A 16,565-nucleotide genomic window follows, 5' to 3' on the forward strand; every position below is an offset into this window, starting at 1 on the left:
CCTTCTCTGCACTCCGGTGCAGCCTGGAGCAGGAGGGGAGAAGAGTGCTCTGTGGCAAACTGTTGCAAAGGGCACTAGAGCAACTGAAAAACCGAGTGAGTAATGAAGGAGAAGCAAAAGGACAGGAGGCAGAGAGTTAAAGCTTTAGAGTCCATCATTGCCACTGGCTTCCTTCCTCATTAACCGAATCCTATAAGGGACCAAAGGCTGTAACATCTCCTACAAGATGATGAGAAGCTTTATTTAATTATGTGTCTTTAAAAACCATCATCTCAAAGCTCTTTACACCATAAATATCCACATTTGACAGTACAAGTAAGATTAAAATCTTACGCAGCTATACATGAAAACAAAGCAGCTTCAGAAAATAAAACAATCACCAAAAAATCCTTTGTGAAAGAGTATGTTTATAAGCTTGGTTTAAAAGTGCCCACTGAGCCGAGTCCCTGATTTCCTTTGGGATGGTGGTCCAGGGCTCTGGGAGCAGCAGCACAAGGCCCCGTCACCCTCAGTGTGCAGACGAAACCAGCCAGTATTAACTGAGCAAAGGTCACATGGAGGCAAACAATATATCAGATAATACTGTATATCAGCTAGATACTGAGGAGTCATACTGTGTAGAACCTTGGACGTAAGCAGGAGGATCTTAAAATCAACTGAAAACATGGCAGGTGCAAGATCACTCACTTGTGACCTAGTCAAGATTCTAACTACCCAACTCTGAATATACTGTTAATCGGTAAGTGTAGTTTTAGAGATTCCTACAAGTAGGATGCTACAATAATCAATCCCAGATGAAAAGGCAACACAATTCTGTTTTACTATTAGATAAGATAAGATCACTTTATTAGCCATATACAATTTCTTGTATTAGGAATTAGTCTTTTCGCATACCCCAGCTTGTTCTCCATGAGACACACAGACAGGGAGAGAAGCTGGGGGTCAGCCATTTATACAGCACCCCTGGAGCAGTTGGGGTTAAGGGTCCCAATGGAGTAGGATTCCTCTGCCTGCTGCAGGATTTGAACCGGCAACCTTCCGGCCACAGGATCCTTAGCCAACACTCTGCCTGTATTATATATGAACAAGTAATAGGTTTATTCCATCCTGAAAAAAAGAAGAAAGAAAATACAACGTGACACCTGAAGAAGGCTCCACGGCTGAAACGTTGTATTTTCTTTCTTCTTTTTTTCAGCATGGAATACACCTATTACTTGTTCCTTTGCAGCCTACGCATGCTGACGCAGCTCCCCACCTGAACTACTGCATTTTAAATGCTGTCTGTATTATAGATACAGACAGCATAGGACACAGCTTGGCATTATTCTGTCAATGAGGTTTGAAATTCTGTCCAGGCTGGACACTTGAACAAGGATACAGCACTGGTTTTACATAACTGAAAGGAGAAACTCAATTACATAATATCAATCTTATGACAATTAAGATGTGAAATGATTTGTCATATAAACCTATATCAGAAATGCAGTAGGAGAGCACTGAAACAAACAGTTTCCTCAAGTATCAGGTGAAGTTCTGGCGCACTATGGCTGCCGTCGCATCATCCAGGTGGATGCTGCACATTGGTGGTGGTGGAGGGGAGTCCCCATTACCTGTAAAGCGCTTTGAGTGGAGTGTCCAGAAAGGCGCTATATAAGTGTAAGCAATTATTATTATTATTATTATTATTAAGTGTAGACAAACATGAGTGTCCTCTGTATAAAAAAAATAATATTCCGACCATGTAATTTAATATTTGAGTGAGGGAAAAAAAATTATAGAGGGGTCCCAGTAATGAGCCCTGTGGAACACCTGTGGATCAACCCAACTTCAGAACTAAAACCAAGAAGAATAAAATGTCGAGCCTCGGGTAAGACTTGAGCAGCTTAAGGGCAGAGTCAGAGAAAGCAGTGTCTGTAGCAGCAGTGTCTGTAGTCGGAAGTCATGCTTTGCAGCACCACATGTAGCACTGAGATCTCTGAGATTTCAGCAGCGTGCCTGAATCAGCAGTAATGAGATCGTTAAGATTAAGAGCTCGTTAAGAGCTATTTTGTAGCAGAGCAATTGTGTGAAACCAGTTTGAAAAAGTTCCAAATGTTTATACCGAGATGTAAAGTTGCAGGAGAATATTTTTAAGTACGACTTAAGTTTCATGGCAAGACAGAGATGAGCTGGAAGTGACTCATGTCATCCAGGGCCACTGCGGACATTTAGGCTCTGGCATGACGGTGGTCATACAGCTGCTAGCTCCGTGCCTGAGCGCAGTCGGGGTAAAACAATGGGAACCGGGGCCAACAAGCAGGGGCCGGTTTTTATTGTGACCCATTCAGGGAAAAGTGCAGTAAAATAAGGCTGTAGAGAAACCCCACTCCAACCATAAATATCAGCCACGTGTCTCCTGTTTGTAGTTTAATACTACATCTACTGCCTGTTTAACTCACCACCACTGAGTTGGATCAAATTACTTGTGTCAGCTGTCTGCATTCATGCTGGTGTCAGGGCTGTTCAGGCTAATATTCAAACTTCCATGACTACAAACGTCCTATCCACTTATATAATGCAATTTAAAAACCACTGCAATGAATACACAGTCTTTGCAAGATTCAAATGATATGTACAGGAATAGCAAAAGTACAATTCTAGGCATGCTTAGTAAAAAATGACTAATGCACACAGCACAATGATGCTCCAGCAGCGCATGGTATGGAAAGAGATATCACACTTCCTAATTTATCGACATGTACAGTACCTATTGAGAACAGGCTTATCTGGGATAAAAGCAGCAACAATGTACAGGTAAAAAACCTGCAAAATCATATCTGAGATTTAGCACCATTACATTACAATATGCTGTGAGTACAGGCTACACTGCTACACTGTTTCTATTTGTAATTCAAACACTGTGTGAAAGTGAGCCGCATGAGAAAGGAAGAGTGGGAAAGCAGATCAGAGATGTACCTTGTTTGCTCTGATAATATACTTCTTTCCTGAGGTCCTGTTTCCTAAGGAGACCACATTGAAAAATTACCCAACAAAATTGAACAATTAGAAAAAAAAGTGGATCAACTTGATACACAGACTCCACCCACGCAGATATTTTCCTGTGACTTACTCAACACCGGAACTTCTGTCAGTCATCAAAACTCCCTCATTAAGAAATGGTTTCAATTCTCACACTGCAATCTTTTGCCCCTTTGCACACAGACTATTTTAACACCAACAGACACATGACTAGTGACAAAGGAGGCTTTAAAACTCAGAACATGTGTAATATTATGCTAGACCACGAACACAATACTGTACCATCACCTGAAATTTCCATTTAAGTCTGCTTTCTGCATAATGTCCTTACTACACAGAAAGTACAATGACTTTTCATTATTAATCTCCCTTTACAGTACACAATTCCTGGCAGCTCCTGAGAGCTCACTGGCAGGATGTTTCCAGGGGAAGGAAACTGATGTTACACAGTAGAATTGCTCACTTACCTTGTGCAACACTCCTATTTGTCCCCACGGCAACTCATTGTATTGAACCACTTTCAACAACAGTGCTTTGCTACAACTGTTATATTGTTAATGAAGTTACAAATAAATTCAACACAGGCTTTTAATTTAAGTGGAATAAAATTAACAATTTATTTTTTTATCCATAAAGGGTAACAGTTTTTTTCAGTGATATTTTATATTCTCTTCTCTCTCTCTCTTTCGATATGGAATGAGGATGTTAGCAGGAAAACATTAAAAAAAACAAAACAAATGAAGGCAATCTGGTGAACTGAGCTTGCCTGGTTGTTAGTGAGACAGCACCACCTTGAGTGCACTGGTCTGGACAGGGAAGGAGAGGGTATCTGATGGAAGGCCAGGTCCACATGAGGCCTCAAGCGGGAGATGAAAGGATCAGTCTGGCCCCCTCAGCCCCACATCACAGATGCACTCCTCAGCTCACGCAGGTCAGCACAGCGAACAGAGAACAGAGCCGCGCTGACAGAGAGGGAGGACACACTGATGCTTAAGATAAGTTAGCAGTATCCAAAAGTTCATAAGAGAACAAAATATCGGGGCCTGATGCTGGCACAGTCAGACCATGTTTACTTTTTTCCATGAAATGGCACTGTAAGCCTCTTTTATTCTCATTTTAATCCATTTATAGACTCTAGGGCTGTTTTTTGGGGAAGTTCTCCTTGTCTGACATCTTTTCCCAAGAGGAAAAAAAACAGGGGCAGGAAAAATTCTACCAGTTGACCAACATTTTCATCCTGTTCCTTCTAGTGAGAAATATACTATATACATATCATGTGAGCTTTACAAGGAAGTCAAACAATAAAACAACTGCAAACTTGCAAACTAAAGACAGTTACACAGTAAGACAATGAAACTATGAACTATTTCAAACCATCGTCAGCAGACAATACTCTACACTACGGTTTAAAATTAATCTGTCCTGAAATCAGAGACAATAAAATACAGATTTCTGGGAGAGAAATGACAAAGCTGTGCTGTGATGTTGTTTTGACATCATTCACTATTAGATGTTTTGAGATGATGCCCTACTCATCACAAGCCTCCAGTTTTTAACTTTTATGCTGTTTACAAAGGCGCTGTAGTTGCAAAATGAGAATTACAGTAAAACTGGCTTCTCTTCAAGAGCTACAGCCAGACAGCTCGCACCAGGGAAGCAAATCAGTCTCACTTCCCGCCACGCAGCCCACTGAAAGGGCCGTGGTGCCACGCGAACAATCTTCCCCACGTCACTTCCTCCTGGCCAGGGCCTGTCTGACACTCCTGCTGGGGGGCTCTCCTTGGGTGCCACACCCAGCGAGACAAAAACCAGGACAAAGTAAAACAGCGGGTGATGTGCTCTGTGCCCTGCCTGCAGCTCTCCCTTTCCCAGGGGCCTGTTCTGGCACCCAGAACAGACGTTTCTTGTTCTAAACCGTCACAAAAGCAGCAAGGTGCTGTTTCAGGACTCTCGTGTCACTTCGTGTTGTTCGGTCACATTTCCCAAAACTGCCTCAAGTTCCTCTTTGCAACTGGTGCAGGCTTTGAATCTTGGCAGAATCTGGTCATTTATTTTCAAACCTCAGAGCTGAAGTGGAATTACTGAACTGAAAACATGTGATTGTTGAACGGTTTAGAATTCAAGCAGATCGTCGGCACAGTACAGTCAGGGACCCGTGCAGAGCAGGAATGGGCACTGGTAACGCTAGCTTTCATCCCTCCTCCGATCACGACAACTATCAACTTCATTCATGAACACTTTCGAAGCCCAGAGCACTACACAACAGCACACACAGTTTATAAAAATGTAACTAATGACTTGGGCAAGATGGATCACCTACTGCTGCAGGTTTGTAGAAGCCTTTAATTGGAAAGTACCTGTATAACCTAGAGGACACCAGCCCTTTAAAGCCCAGAGCTGCTCAGACCTGGTGCAGGTTTTAAAATACAGAAGAACAAGCAGGGCCAGCAACCACAGATCACGGCTGCATTCACATTACATCAAACGTATTGCCTGGACTGTGAGACTGAACCAAAAGCGTGTGGGAGATCACTCCTCTTTCTTTGAAACAGACACCCAGAAGCATGGAAAGGTTTGGAGAACAGAACCAAGTACATGAGCTCAGAAATTCAGTGGAAAGCAGCTTTAAACCTGTTTTCTCCTCCTACATGTCAGCACTGGAAAGGACGCTGGGATTCACGACTGGCGTTCGCCTTCGTGGCCGGAGTGCCAGGTCAGTCTCTCCTCGTAAAACGCGATGACGACCTCAGGGCACCGGACACTGGCCTCCCTCGCTGGCACCAAGCCCACTTCTTCAGAGCCCTTCCTGAGTGTGCAACACAAGAGAACAGAAATCAAGCGAGTCCTCCTCCAGACACCACCTGCGCTTTCCAGCCGACTGTGATGCCCACAGGCAGCGACTCAGCGGAACCCAGCTGCTGTTGTGCAATTTGGCACAGTACGTCCTCGCCCTCTCTTTTCAACCCGGTTCCCTGTGCTGTGCACTAACAAACGAAAACCTTTCTCACTTAAGAAAATAAAACTAAAGCAGCCTGATCTCTGAACTATATGAACTAAAAAAAAAAAGTCTCTCAGTTCTACCCCATCTCATTTCTGGTGTCTTTCTTTTAACCAGCAAATGAGCCTGTCCAGAAGCCCACATGTACCATCTTTATCCAGGGGGATATAATTTAAAGAGGTAAACTTATGACAGCCCTGATTTAAGGGCTCCTCATTCTCTCACTGGAAAAGTGGGAATGTGGCAGCAGCTCCCGTCTCTCAGTCTACAGGTCACCAGCCCTGCACTGGAAGCAGGGACTGGTATCTTTCCACAAATTAGCTTGATGTGCTGAGAAAGTCACTCAGAGAAGCAGAGTAGGTAGGATAGGTGGTCTGCGTTCTGAACCCTCGTTCAGGATAGGAAAACAGTGCATTACCCAGCACTACCAGAGGACCGGGTGCCGACAGAGCCACGGGGAACTGGACACGCACCAGAGTGCACCAGGGGAATGGCTCAACAGCCTGGAGAGACTGGCACCAATTATCCATTCACTTTACCATTTCAGCAGGAACATGAGCTCCCCTTCGCAGTCTGTGGACCCAATTATACACTCGGGTTCGAGTCCGCTGGCAAATCCACATGGAGGCTCAGCTGACTCCTGACCATGACTCTGCTGCTGCAGTCAAGGAAGAGAGGCAGACATCAGTGACAACACACGTCAGTGCCTGGGCAACAGGAACACCTTCACCTTCACACTCTGTTTATGTCTAGTTTTAAACCGTATTAACTCAGCATCCACCATTGCAGCTCAGAAATGATTAAACATATATAAGCTTGTCTGTTCCCATGGAAATGTGCTGCGAATTTAAAGGGATATCCTGTTTCTACAGGAACTCTGTTCACAGACTGCCCGTTCGCCCGTCCAGGACACAAGAAGAGTCTGTGTTAGCAGCTCCACCTCACTTGGACATCGTCTCACCTCTCCGCTGTCCGGCTGCTCCCTGTCCTGCTCCGGCGGCTCCAGGGAGACTCCCACGCGGCTCTGGAACTCGGCGATCAGCTCCGGGCAGTCGAGGTTGTCTTCCGGCTCCCAGGTGTTGTCAGCTCTAGGACAGAAGCGTGCTCTTTAGCGCACGAGCATTTCCATTCTTCAAAGGGGTGAATGAATTTCTGCAGGAGGTTCGCATCTCCCCCAGTGAGACCCTGACTGACCCTGGGGTCCCGAGGGGAACCCTGCCCTGATGGGGAGAGACACCCCCACATTTCAGCACCATGCCTGCCGCGTGTGGACGGCCGGTTCATAACCTCTGTCCGACACCTGGAAGAGAAACACTCTTCCTGGTCCGACACCCTGTCTAATTTTCACTAAGAGGCTCACCACAACTTTAACACACAGGTGCAAGAAGGTGTAAGTGACACTGAGTGATAACTCAACGTGCTGCTCACTGTGTCTGGAGGGACTCTGACTGCCGAGGCCTGAGGGGAAAACAAAAGAGCACAAGAGAGTGAAAAGAGAGTGAGCCCGCTGGCTGACACCTGAGCCCACTGCGGCCACAGAGCGACCTTCCGGGCTGCTTACTCGGGGAAGCCTTTCCACTTGAGGAAGTACTCCACCTTCCCCTCCGTGACGCGCCGGTCGATGATCTTCTCCACCACGTACTCCTGCGCTGTGGCAGCCTCCTCCGCTCTCCGCTGTTTCACGTTCTGCTTCTTCCTCATTGGCCCTCAAGTGAAAAACAAACAGGCAGCAGACCTCCAGCGCTCTTCCTCTTCCTCGGTCAGTCACATGAACACACAGCACAGAAACACCCCCCCCAAACTCAGCAAGTCAGGTTACACCTCGGACAGGACACAGGTCTGTCACACGTGCATACACATACACGGGACAATATCAGGGCTCCAATTAATCTCTCACCAGGAAGGGGCGGGGGGAGATAGAGAGAGAGCCCCAGGAAGAACATGCAAACTCCGCACAGAAGGTGCTCCAGGTCAGAATCAAACCTGGGACTCAGGAGCTGCGAAACGTTTGGAGACTCCCAGCACCCTGCAGCTCCTGAGGACAAGCTTGAGTCAACACTGAGTCAACAAGCTTCCTAAACCGATCAAAACTCCCTTTCAGAAAACAGATGATTTAAGCGCTTCCAATCAAGCCTGCTGGATCAGAACTAAGGAAAGGTCATGGATGACTGGATGCTCATCTGGCTTGTTCTAAAATTTCATCCTCTGTGGCCTCTGTGGGTCTCCTCCACCAGCTGGCTGGGCCAACCGTGCTTCCCCAAGACCAGGGCTGTCCGAGCAAGTTATATTTTAATCATTTCAGGATCAGGAAACCCCTTGCGAGTGCAAAATTAAATGCAGAGTGAGATTTGGAAAATTAACCCAGAAGGGGTTTAATCACAGAACACAGCTTAAAAAACTGAAGCACAAAGAACCTCAGAATGAAGGGGTGACGCTGAGGAGCTGGAAATCCTTAAGGAGGGAAGTGATTCCTGAAAGTTTCACTACCTCCGGCAGCCTCCTGCAGACAGCTGGCCGTCAAGCCACTGGGCACTTGGAGCAGCACCCCCAGGATCCCAGGGAAAACATGCAAACTGCACACGGAATGCACTGCAGCCCCAGACCCCAAACCAGGAGGCAAGAGGGGAGCAGAGTGGTTTAACTTTTCCTTTTCCAGGGGTAAAACGAATTCAGAAAAAAAAAACTTTTAAAGGCGTTGTATAAATAAAAAGTATTATTAATATTAATTTAAAAAAAAAACAGCTGTGTACAGCTTGTCCCGTTGTGAAATAAGCATGAAGAATGCGGTACGAGGCGAAGCTATTTCCCCAGACTCTCGCTGTGCTCCGAGTCCTGGACACAGCCTCCATCGGCCCTGACTGCCCACAGCTCATCGCCAAGCGCGCCGGGGGACTTTTCACAGAGGACATTTCAGTGCTTCCGATTGGAAAGGACGGGTTACTTAACACTGCCTGTGAATTGCACATGAATTCCGCAAGCTGACACAGGTAGAGCGAGTTTAAAGTCACATTTAATTCCTCGTTCGGCGTCACCAACTTCGCCGCTTCTTTCGCGCTTCAAAGTTACTGCGACACACAGGTCTTAATAAAAGATCACGTCGAAGGGCTGTTTCGGCGTTTATTTCGCATCCCATTCATATATTTACCGTGCGTTTGCTGGAGTGGAAATTAACGCGGCGGTGAACCAAAATGAAGAAGCGATTTACCTGACTGCTGTCTCTTTCTTTTGCGTATTCCAGGTAGATAACTACGACAAACGGGCTCGTAAAAAGCTACGTTAACTGCGTAGCGAATGCCATTTTGTCGCGGTGCTCGAGTTGCTGCTCGTCGCGTACCAACAAGGGCGGAGGAATAGAAAAAGGTCCGTAGAATCAAAAGCTTATCAGCGCATCCCGTCAAAGTCCGATATTTAAAATCAAGCACACGGCATTGCCGTATTCTGTCAACAACCTTTTCACGGAGGAGTTAAATTTTAACAAATGGCCGGAGCAGACGCACGGAGGAAGTGGTTTCTTGGGGAAAGGGTCAAGTCAGGCCGGCGGGGAGGGGAGGCGGCGGCGCTGAGCGCCGGGAGTCCGGGGCACCGTGCAGCGGCGGCGGCATCACACGCGTGACGTCAGCCGCCCCGCCGCCCGGCACACGCGGCGGTCCGGGGCCGCCGTGCTCCCGTGCGCGGAGAGCCTGCGAGACCAGCGCCACCGGGCCGGGCCTGACACGAGAGAGCTGGGCTCAGGTGCTCACAGCTCAGGTCCTGAAATCGATTTTTATTTCAACACCAGAAATACCGAAAAAAAAGGAGGCAATATGAAAATAGATACAGAAATAGACACTTCTTAGCCAGAGGAATTCACAATTGTTAAAAGCGGACAATGATACTTTTTGCATATTTCCATTGTGTGTCTTGCCTTTTGATCCTTTATATTTCTGATGGAATTTAAATGAAAAAGGATTTCAACTTTAAAAGCATGAACAGAGGGAGCAGTATTAGATAATTTACTTCCGTGGATGAAGTATTTCGCCAAAATAATTGACAGATTAATAATAAAAACATATCCTTTGTCCAAATCAGATCTAACAAAATATAAAATATCATCAAAATCTTTCAATTTAACATTTACCTTAAAATGCTTATCAAAAACAGTTTTGTATATATGCAGTTAAACAGATGTAACAAAGATTCTTTCCCATTATTACAAAATACACGTAAGTCACCTTGTTCATGTTTAAATCTAGAAAGCGTCAATTTAACTGGCTCGTTTTTCTGCGTGCAAAGCGCTTTGGGTACATGACGGTTTTTTCTTCTGTTGACCATCGAGTGACAAATCTTTACCTCTTATTTACTTTTTAAAATTAGTTATTTGAGCTGTTTTAAGAGGACCCCCAGCTCAAAAAGATTACATTTTTCCTCAAATGTTCGCGAATAGGCGCCTGCTCGATACGAGGTCCGGTTAAAGAGCCCCTTGAAAACCACCCTCACCCCGTGTGCCTGCAAGACCCCAGTCCCTTTCCGATTCCTGGTCTTCTTCAGGCGCCCCTAGCGGCCACGAAGAGCAATAAGACCTGTTTTACCAACTTAGCGAATCTACTGCGCCCACCCAGCACTCCGTTTTCACTGAACATTTTATGTTCAATATTCCAGCCCTCTGCTTTGCATTGATCTATAACACGGCGGTACTTGAGGATCAGTGCAAGCGTCCTGCTCGTTCCAGCACGACAGGGCTGTGTCCATGTGAAACGCAGCTCGCTCATTGCTGGACAAACAGCACCACCCAACGCAAGCAGCACAGTGAGACAGGGGTCTTCTGTTACCTTGGCCGTGAACGCACCCCTCCTCCAAACTGCCAACACTGCCTGCAGTTGGAAGTCAACCCCCCTCCCACCTCCCAGGGACCCAGCACCCAGGTGCCAGACAGCAGAGCGAAAACAGACTCACAATGTCAATTTCAGTAAAACAATTTTTCCAATGCATTTGTAAAGGCCACGTTGCATTTTATTGAAAGCTTGCTTGACAGACCTGGTCATCACATTGTACACTGTGCCCACGGCAGTGCACGTTCTCTTCCAACACACCTGTACATCCCTGCGTACCTGGGACAGTCCCAGGTCCTACAAGTGAGACGGACATCTGGAGTCAAAAGCAGCTTTAAAAACAGAGCAAGCTTATAAACTTTTATTGAACAATTGAAAATTTACAAAAGTGAATACAGTACATTATACTGCAAGATCAGTATCATGTACAAGTTCAAACTGCCAAATGTAGCAATCGCCATATCAAACCGAGACACTGGACTCCAGGAGCAGGGCTGAGCAGAGGGTCAGTTTCCTTTGAGCTTTACCAGTGCGACAGAAGGAGGTCGGTACTCTTTAAACCCAAGAACGCATTTTAAAGAGCAAGAAGAGTCAATTTCCAAAGCCACCAGTCCAACGTCCGATTCCCCCACCCTTAAAATTTGGGAGCTCCCAGTTTGTATTTCATGCCCAATGATCGGCTCAGTTTCCCAGGAACCCTGACAGCAGTGCAGGATGTGCGAAGCGAGTTCGCTCTCAGGCCATCCGACCCAGCGACGGGCTCAGCAGGAGCCCCACTGCTCGGGCTCCTCTGCAGGGACTGCAGGCCTGAGCGCACCTGTCCCGTCACAGGTGCTGCTGTAGTCAGAAGTGTCCCACCTCAAGAGGAGAAACAGCCCACACTCAAACAGAGAAAGTCCAACGATACCTTTATTGTAAGACAAGGAAAAAAAAAAAAAACACCCCAACAATGACCTTTTCACAGACATCTGAAAAAGCAGGAAACCTGAGCCGCTTGGTCAGCCCTCCTGAACAGCAGAGATGAATTTCGCACAGCGTGACCCATACTCTCTGGAAACAGGGGCAGGAAGTGCACGCATGTCGGTGGGATCAATTTAGAGCAGGATTTAAAAAAAATTAAACATGTGCAGCACAACACTGAAACACCAAATACAGTCCAGGCAACAACCGATCAAGTCAAACCGGTTCCCAGGAATAAAAAAATACAAAACATAAGATGCACATCAGAATGAAGCTCACAATGACATACACTCCAAAAACAAAATATAACTGCACGAAAAAAGAAAGCTTCAAAACCAAATCTGAACAAATCAATAGTTAAACCGTAGGTTGTTCACAGACTTAAAAACAAGCGAGATCCTGAAATCCATTCAGCCTTGATGCGAGCTGGAACTGAAGCAGCACGACTGTACTGTGTATTCCCCGAGGGGTCGAAAGCGACTTTGACAGCCACCCTCGCAGGGGAAGTGCTGCGTCTGAACCCCCTACCGGCCCTGGCCCACACGAGATCAGGAGAGACTCATCTCAGAAGCCCCCGCTGGCTCACAACTAAGCAGCTAAATTAACAAGCAGCCTGCATTCAGGACAAGACGTGTCTAAAATATGTACACATGAAAGCAGTCTCCATCTTGACAGAACTGCTCTAGGATAAAAACTAAATGTTCCCCTGCAAGATGAGAGACGCTGCCCCAGGCGAGGGCTCTACTGCTGCTCGTCTTCCGGGCAGGAATGCCAGGTTAGCCGCTCCTCGTAGAAGGCGATGACGACCTGAGGGCACTTCACGTTCGCTTCCTTCGCCGGCACCAAATCCGCTTCATCCGAGTCTTTCCTGAGCCGGGAGGAAAAAGGCCGATTCACTGAACGTGCATTTTCAGACCCTGCTCTTGAAGCACTAGAAGCTCCTGGCATTACTCAGGGTTCTGGCACACATCTCAACCCCTCTCCTGCTGCACATGGGTTTAACTTTCTGGTCAAGCAATTCTGAATTCTTAACATTCTGAATGCAGCAATACTGTATTTAATCTAAACTACCCCGACAAGCCCAGAACAGAGCGCGCTGGAGCGGGAAAGAAAGGCAGGTCTCACCACTTCATCAGGAACATGAGCTCCCCGCTGCTATCGGTGGCTCCTATGATGCGCTCGGGGTCCAGGTTACGAGCGAATCCTCGCGGCTTGTCATTCTGCAGAGGGGGAGAAAAAGAAAACGTTGCCATGGGCTCCTGCCAGCGGCGGGCGTTCACGGCATGCGGACATGTGGGCACGGAGACCGGGGACACTCAACCCAGCCCGGTTCCCACTGCAGGGGGGTCTGCGATCAGCATCTCGATCTGCTGGACAGCGCGTCGGGGATCTACGAAACAGCCCCTTCTTCTGCTCTAGGACCCTCAGCGCAAAAAGCCCCATATGAAGGCGAGTACCCCATTCATGTTTTATTGTTTAAAAGGAAGAAAGGTCAGGACATCATGGGAGGTAACAGTCCATGCTACAAGAGCTACAGCGACAGCACACTAAGACTGACTGATGTTCACACCCATTCATTCTATGTCTGCCTGCACCCCGTTCTGTGACCGCGCGGGACGGGGAAGGTTCTTCATGATGCAGTGTGCTTTCTTCACCGAGACTGGGATCTCCAGCAATTCACTCTTCAGCGCAGCAGGCCACAAGACATCACTTACAGCCTCCTTTTTCTTCTTGGCTTTGCCTTCTTCGGACTCGCTCTCCGAGACGGATTTCCTCTTGTTGGACTCCGTGCGCTCCACGGTGGACTTCTGCGAGGCCAGGAAGGCTTCGATGAGCTCCGGGCAGTCCAGGTTCTCCTCTGGCTCCCATGTGTTATCAGCGCTACAAGAGGCAACAGTGACACTCACTCACTGTAGGAACACAGCTTCCAACTCAGAACTACAGCACTTTTACTTCACGACCGAGCCTGGCGCAAGAACAGATCTCTTGAAACGCGGGCTTGACTGAACACCTGCACAGTTTTTTTAAATCATCATAAATACAAATTCCATCACTCTTAGAATGTTTCAGTGTATTACACAATCTGGGGAATAAAAACAGAACACCAAGTACAAAAAGTGAAGTGTTATTGCACTAAAAAAGGAACACGACAACAGTCGTGTCTCTAAACAGACCTGGGCAGTGAGCCCCAGGCTCCAGCGCCACTGTGTGGAGTCGGGTCAGAGGGAGAAGAGCATCAGCAGAGCTCTGGTGAAGAGCAGGATTACACATTCATGCTCAAAGACTTATGACTTTGGAACCTGACCCTTCGGAGATTGATATGTGAGGAGGAGAAACTTAAAATCCATTTCACAAGGGCTCGAGGTCAGAGTTCACGTGTTGAGCGCTTTTCCTTGGTACACAGGCTGAAGACTATTCACTCCCACATTGCCAGCTTTGGCAAGAGTGCTCAGAAGCCATATTTCCCCAGGAAGTGCTGAAAAACCGTTAACCAGAACCCATGCAGCCAACCCCCACCCTCAGCACGAGACTCGCACTTACTCCGTGAAGCCCTTCCACTTGAGGTAGTATTCCACTTTGCCGTTCACCACGCGGCGATCGATCACCTTCTCCACCACGAACTCCTCGGGCTCCGCCTCCTCCGTCTTCTTGTTCTTCCCGTTCTGCTTCTTTCCCATGGTGCCCTGCGGAGCCAGGGGGGGGAGAGGGGGTCAGTAACGAGAGCCGAGTTCGATGTGCCACTCCAACAACCCAAACTGCAACGTCCCGGGATGAGCAGCGGAACATCGAGAACGAGGGGAATGTCACGCAGGAGGAACAAACCGCAAGTCCTTCCCGCTGTGGAGCTGCACCGTACTCTCTCCACACCGGACAGCAGCCCGTACAAAGAAAGCACAGAAGTACTAAACCCTGACGCGGTGCCCTGACACAGCCTGCAGCTCACCAGTACCTGGAGGGGAGACCTCCTGGGAAAGCTGAGGTTGCTGCTGGAAGGTGTTAGTGGGGCCAGTAGGGGGCGCTCACCCTCCGGTCTCTGTGGGTCCTACTGCCCCAGTACAGTGATGGGGACACCATATTGTTATAAAGGCGCCGTCCTTAGGATGAGAAGTAAAACCTAGGTCCTGACTCTCTGTGGTCAGGAAAAATCCCAGGGCATTTCTTGAAAAGAGTAGGGGTGTAAACCTGATGTCCTGGCGAAATTTCCCTGGGCTTCATCACTCTGCTCTCCTCCCCACTGAGAGCTGGTGTGTGGGGAGCAGACTGGTGTATCATCCAGGTGGATGCTGCACACTGGTGGTGGTGGAGGGGAGTCCCCATTACCTGTAAAGCGCTTTGAGTGGAGGGTCCAGAAAAGCGCTATAGAAGTGTAAGGAGTTATTATTATTAACAGCAAGAGACGCTGCCAGGGGTTATCGCACAGTGCGGGCACTGTTCGCGAAACCCGTTAGGAAACAGCTGGACTGGTCCTCCCCGACACACCGCAGGACGGGCTACTTTCCCCAGCTGAACCCCCCGGAGCGACTGCCGCGCAAGAGCCACTCCGGCCTCGCCGCCTTTGTGCAGCGGCGCTGCAGCCCCAGGGCCGGCTTGACCCTTCCTCCGGACATTCACCTCAGGCCCCGACTCACCGGTGCCGAGAGTTCATTTCATTAGGATACTACTTCCACCGACACTGTCCCGGTTTCCCTCCTTTTTAAACGGAGAAGAAACACGCTTTTTCCAAGATGGCCGGACAGCATAGCATGCCCACGGTCTCGGAGAGCCCCGGCCGAGCCGACTCACGCCGGACACCCGGGGAACAAAGGGTCGTCGGGACGTCCCAGCCTGGCCGGGTGCCGAGGCCTCCTCGTCTAAGACACCGAAGAGCATTAAAAACCCCACCAGACATGGACGGGGGATCCCCACAAGTTTAGGGGCTTCCCGGCATCCGCAACACAGCGGCGCCGGCGTCTTCGGACACCCGGGACCGAGAAGAGCGGCGCCCCGCAGCGGGAACAGGGGTCTCCCACACGAGGGCTAGACCCCGCCTGCAGCCCCCGGCCTGCAACCACCGGCCGCCCCGCTCTCCTGGCACAGGGGCTGCTCACCGGGTATCGGCGTCTGAAGTGTTGTTGTGCACAAAATCCCCAAGAAGAGAAGTCGGATCACAGCGTTCCCCCCGGGCGGCCCTCCCGGGACAGCGGGGGGGGCGGCCGGTGAGGTCACCGAGCCGCGACTGCGGGTCAGCCAGGCTGCACAGAACTGCCCCCGGCCCCTCGCCCCACAGCCCCGCCGCCTGCCCGCGCCGAGCGGCCTCTTACCTGCGAGCTGTCCGCCTGGCGCCAAAACCCCCGACCTCTCACAACCCGGCCCGCAAACTGCTCCCCGTCCGGACCGCCGCTGACCAAGCGCCCTTGCACAGCACAAAACAGCACAGCCCTCACGCTCCGCGCACGCACTAGTCTGACCCGCTGCTTATTTTTATTCCTCTTTCTTCGGTTCAAACGCAAACACTATTCTCCAAGGAGCGCACGCCGCTTGCGTGACGAACTTCACAATGGTCCCGCAGCGTAAGAACCGCGCGCAGGGGAGCGTAAAGGTGAGAGTTCACAGGAGGTGACGTCACGGCTAGCGTCGGGTCTCGCAAGCGTTTGTGGGATACTGGTGGTATCAAGTAGAGTTCGCAAGAGGCGTGGCCATCAAATTATTTCACGTTTGCAGATTTTTTTTAAACAAGAGAAAAGGTAACAGTACATGCACTGCTGCTAATCCACACTATGCTTCTTTCACACCGTTCTTTG

At 48.8% G+C, this 16,565-nt stretch overlaps 2 protein-coding genes across 8 annotated transcripts; both read right to left on the reverse strand.

Moving 5' to 3' along the window:
* Positions 1 to 3,604: 3,604 nt before the first annotated feature.
* On the reverse strand, positions 3,605 to 9,621 carry LOC148650797 (chromobox protein homolog 3-like). 7 transcript variants are annotated; one of them, XM_088600336.1, is made up of 7 exons: positions 9,222 to 9,618; positions 7,578 to 7,722; positions 7,445 to 7,474; positions 6,978 to 7,104; positions 6,556 to 6,674; positions 5,650 to 5,824; positions 3,605 to 3,980 (listed from the first exon to the last, which is right to left on the reverse strand). In XM_088600336.1, exons 2-6 carry the CDS (start codon positions 7,715 to 7,717, stop codon positions 5,695 to 5,697), a joined length of 546 nt encoding a protein of 181 aa, XP_088456462.1. In that variant the 5' UTR covers positions 7,718 to 7,722; positions 9,222 to 9,618; the 3' UTR covers positions 3,605 to 3,980; positions 5,650 to 5,694. The 7 variants fall into 7 exon arrangements, with proteins under 7 accessions (XP_088456462.1, XP_088456463.1, XP_088456458.1 ...); XM_088600337.1 differs by having other exon boundaries at positions 3,605 to 5,824; positions 6,556 to 6,671; positions 9,222 to 9,621; XM_088600332.1 differs by having other exon boundaries at positions 3,605 to 5,824; positions 9,162 to 9,618.
* A 1,362-nt stretch (positions 9,622 to 10,983) lies between these two features.
* On the reverse strand, positions 10,984 to 16,350 carry LOC148650798 (chromobox protein homolog 3-like). Its single transcript, XM_088600340.1, has 5 exons — positions 16,086 to 16,350; positions 14,326 to 14,468; positions 13,500 to 13,665; positions 12,910 to 13,004; positions 10,984 to 12,652 (listed from the first exon to the last, which is right to left on the reverse strand). Exons 2-5 carry the CDS (start codon positions 14,460 to 14,462, stop codon positions 12,526 to 12,528), a joined length of 525 nt encoding a protein of 174 aa, XP_088456466.1. The 5' UTR covers positions 14,463 to 14,468; positions 16,086 to 16,350; the 3' UTR covers positions 10,984 to 12,525.
* Positions 16,351 to 16,565: the final 215 nt, after the last annotated feature.

The sequence above is a fragment of the Lepisosteus platostomus genome, chromosome 12, assembly GCF_059453375.1.
Source record: "Lepisosteus platostomus isolate fLepPlt1 chromosome 12, fLepPlt1.hap1, whole genome shotgun sequence".
NCBI lineage: Eukaryota > Metazoa > Chordata > Actinopteri > Semionotiformes > Lepisosteidae > Lepisosteus > Lepisosteus platostomus.

Coding starts and splice junctions, on each gene's coding strand:
- LOC148650797 (XM_088600336.1), bottom strand. CDS start 7,717: ATGAGGAAGAAGCAGAACGTGAAACAGCGGAGAGCGGAGGAGGCTGCC. Junction 6,675..6,977: donor AGCAGCCGGACAGCGGAGAG/GTGAGACGATGT, acceptor CCTTGACTGCAG/CAGCAGAGTCATGGTCAGGA. Junction 5,825..6,555: donor CTCATGTTCCTGCTGAAATG/GTAAAGTGAATG, acceptor TTGCACACTCAG/GAAGGGCTCTGAAGAAGTGG.
- LOC148650798 (XM_088600340.1), bottom strand. CDS start 14,462: ATGGGAAAGAAGCAGAACGGGAAGAACAAGAAGACGGAGGAGGCGGAG. Junction 13,666..14,325: donor AAGTGGAAGGGCTTCACGGA/GTAAGTGCGAGT, acceptor TGCCTCTTGTAG/CGCTGATAACACATGGGAGC. Junction 12,653..12,909: donor CTCATGTTCCTGATGAAGTG/GTGAGACCTGCC, acceptor CTCCCGGCTCAG/GAAAGACTCGGATGAAGCGG.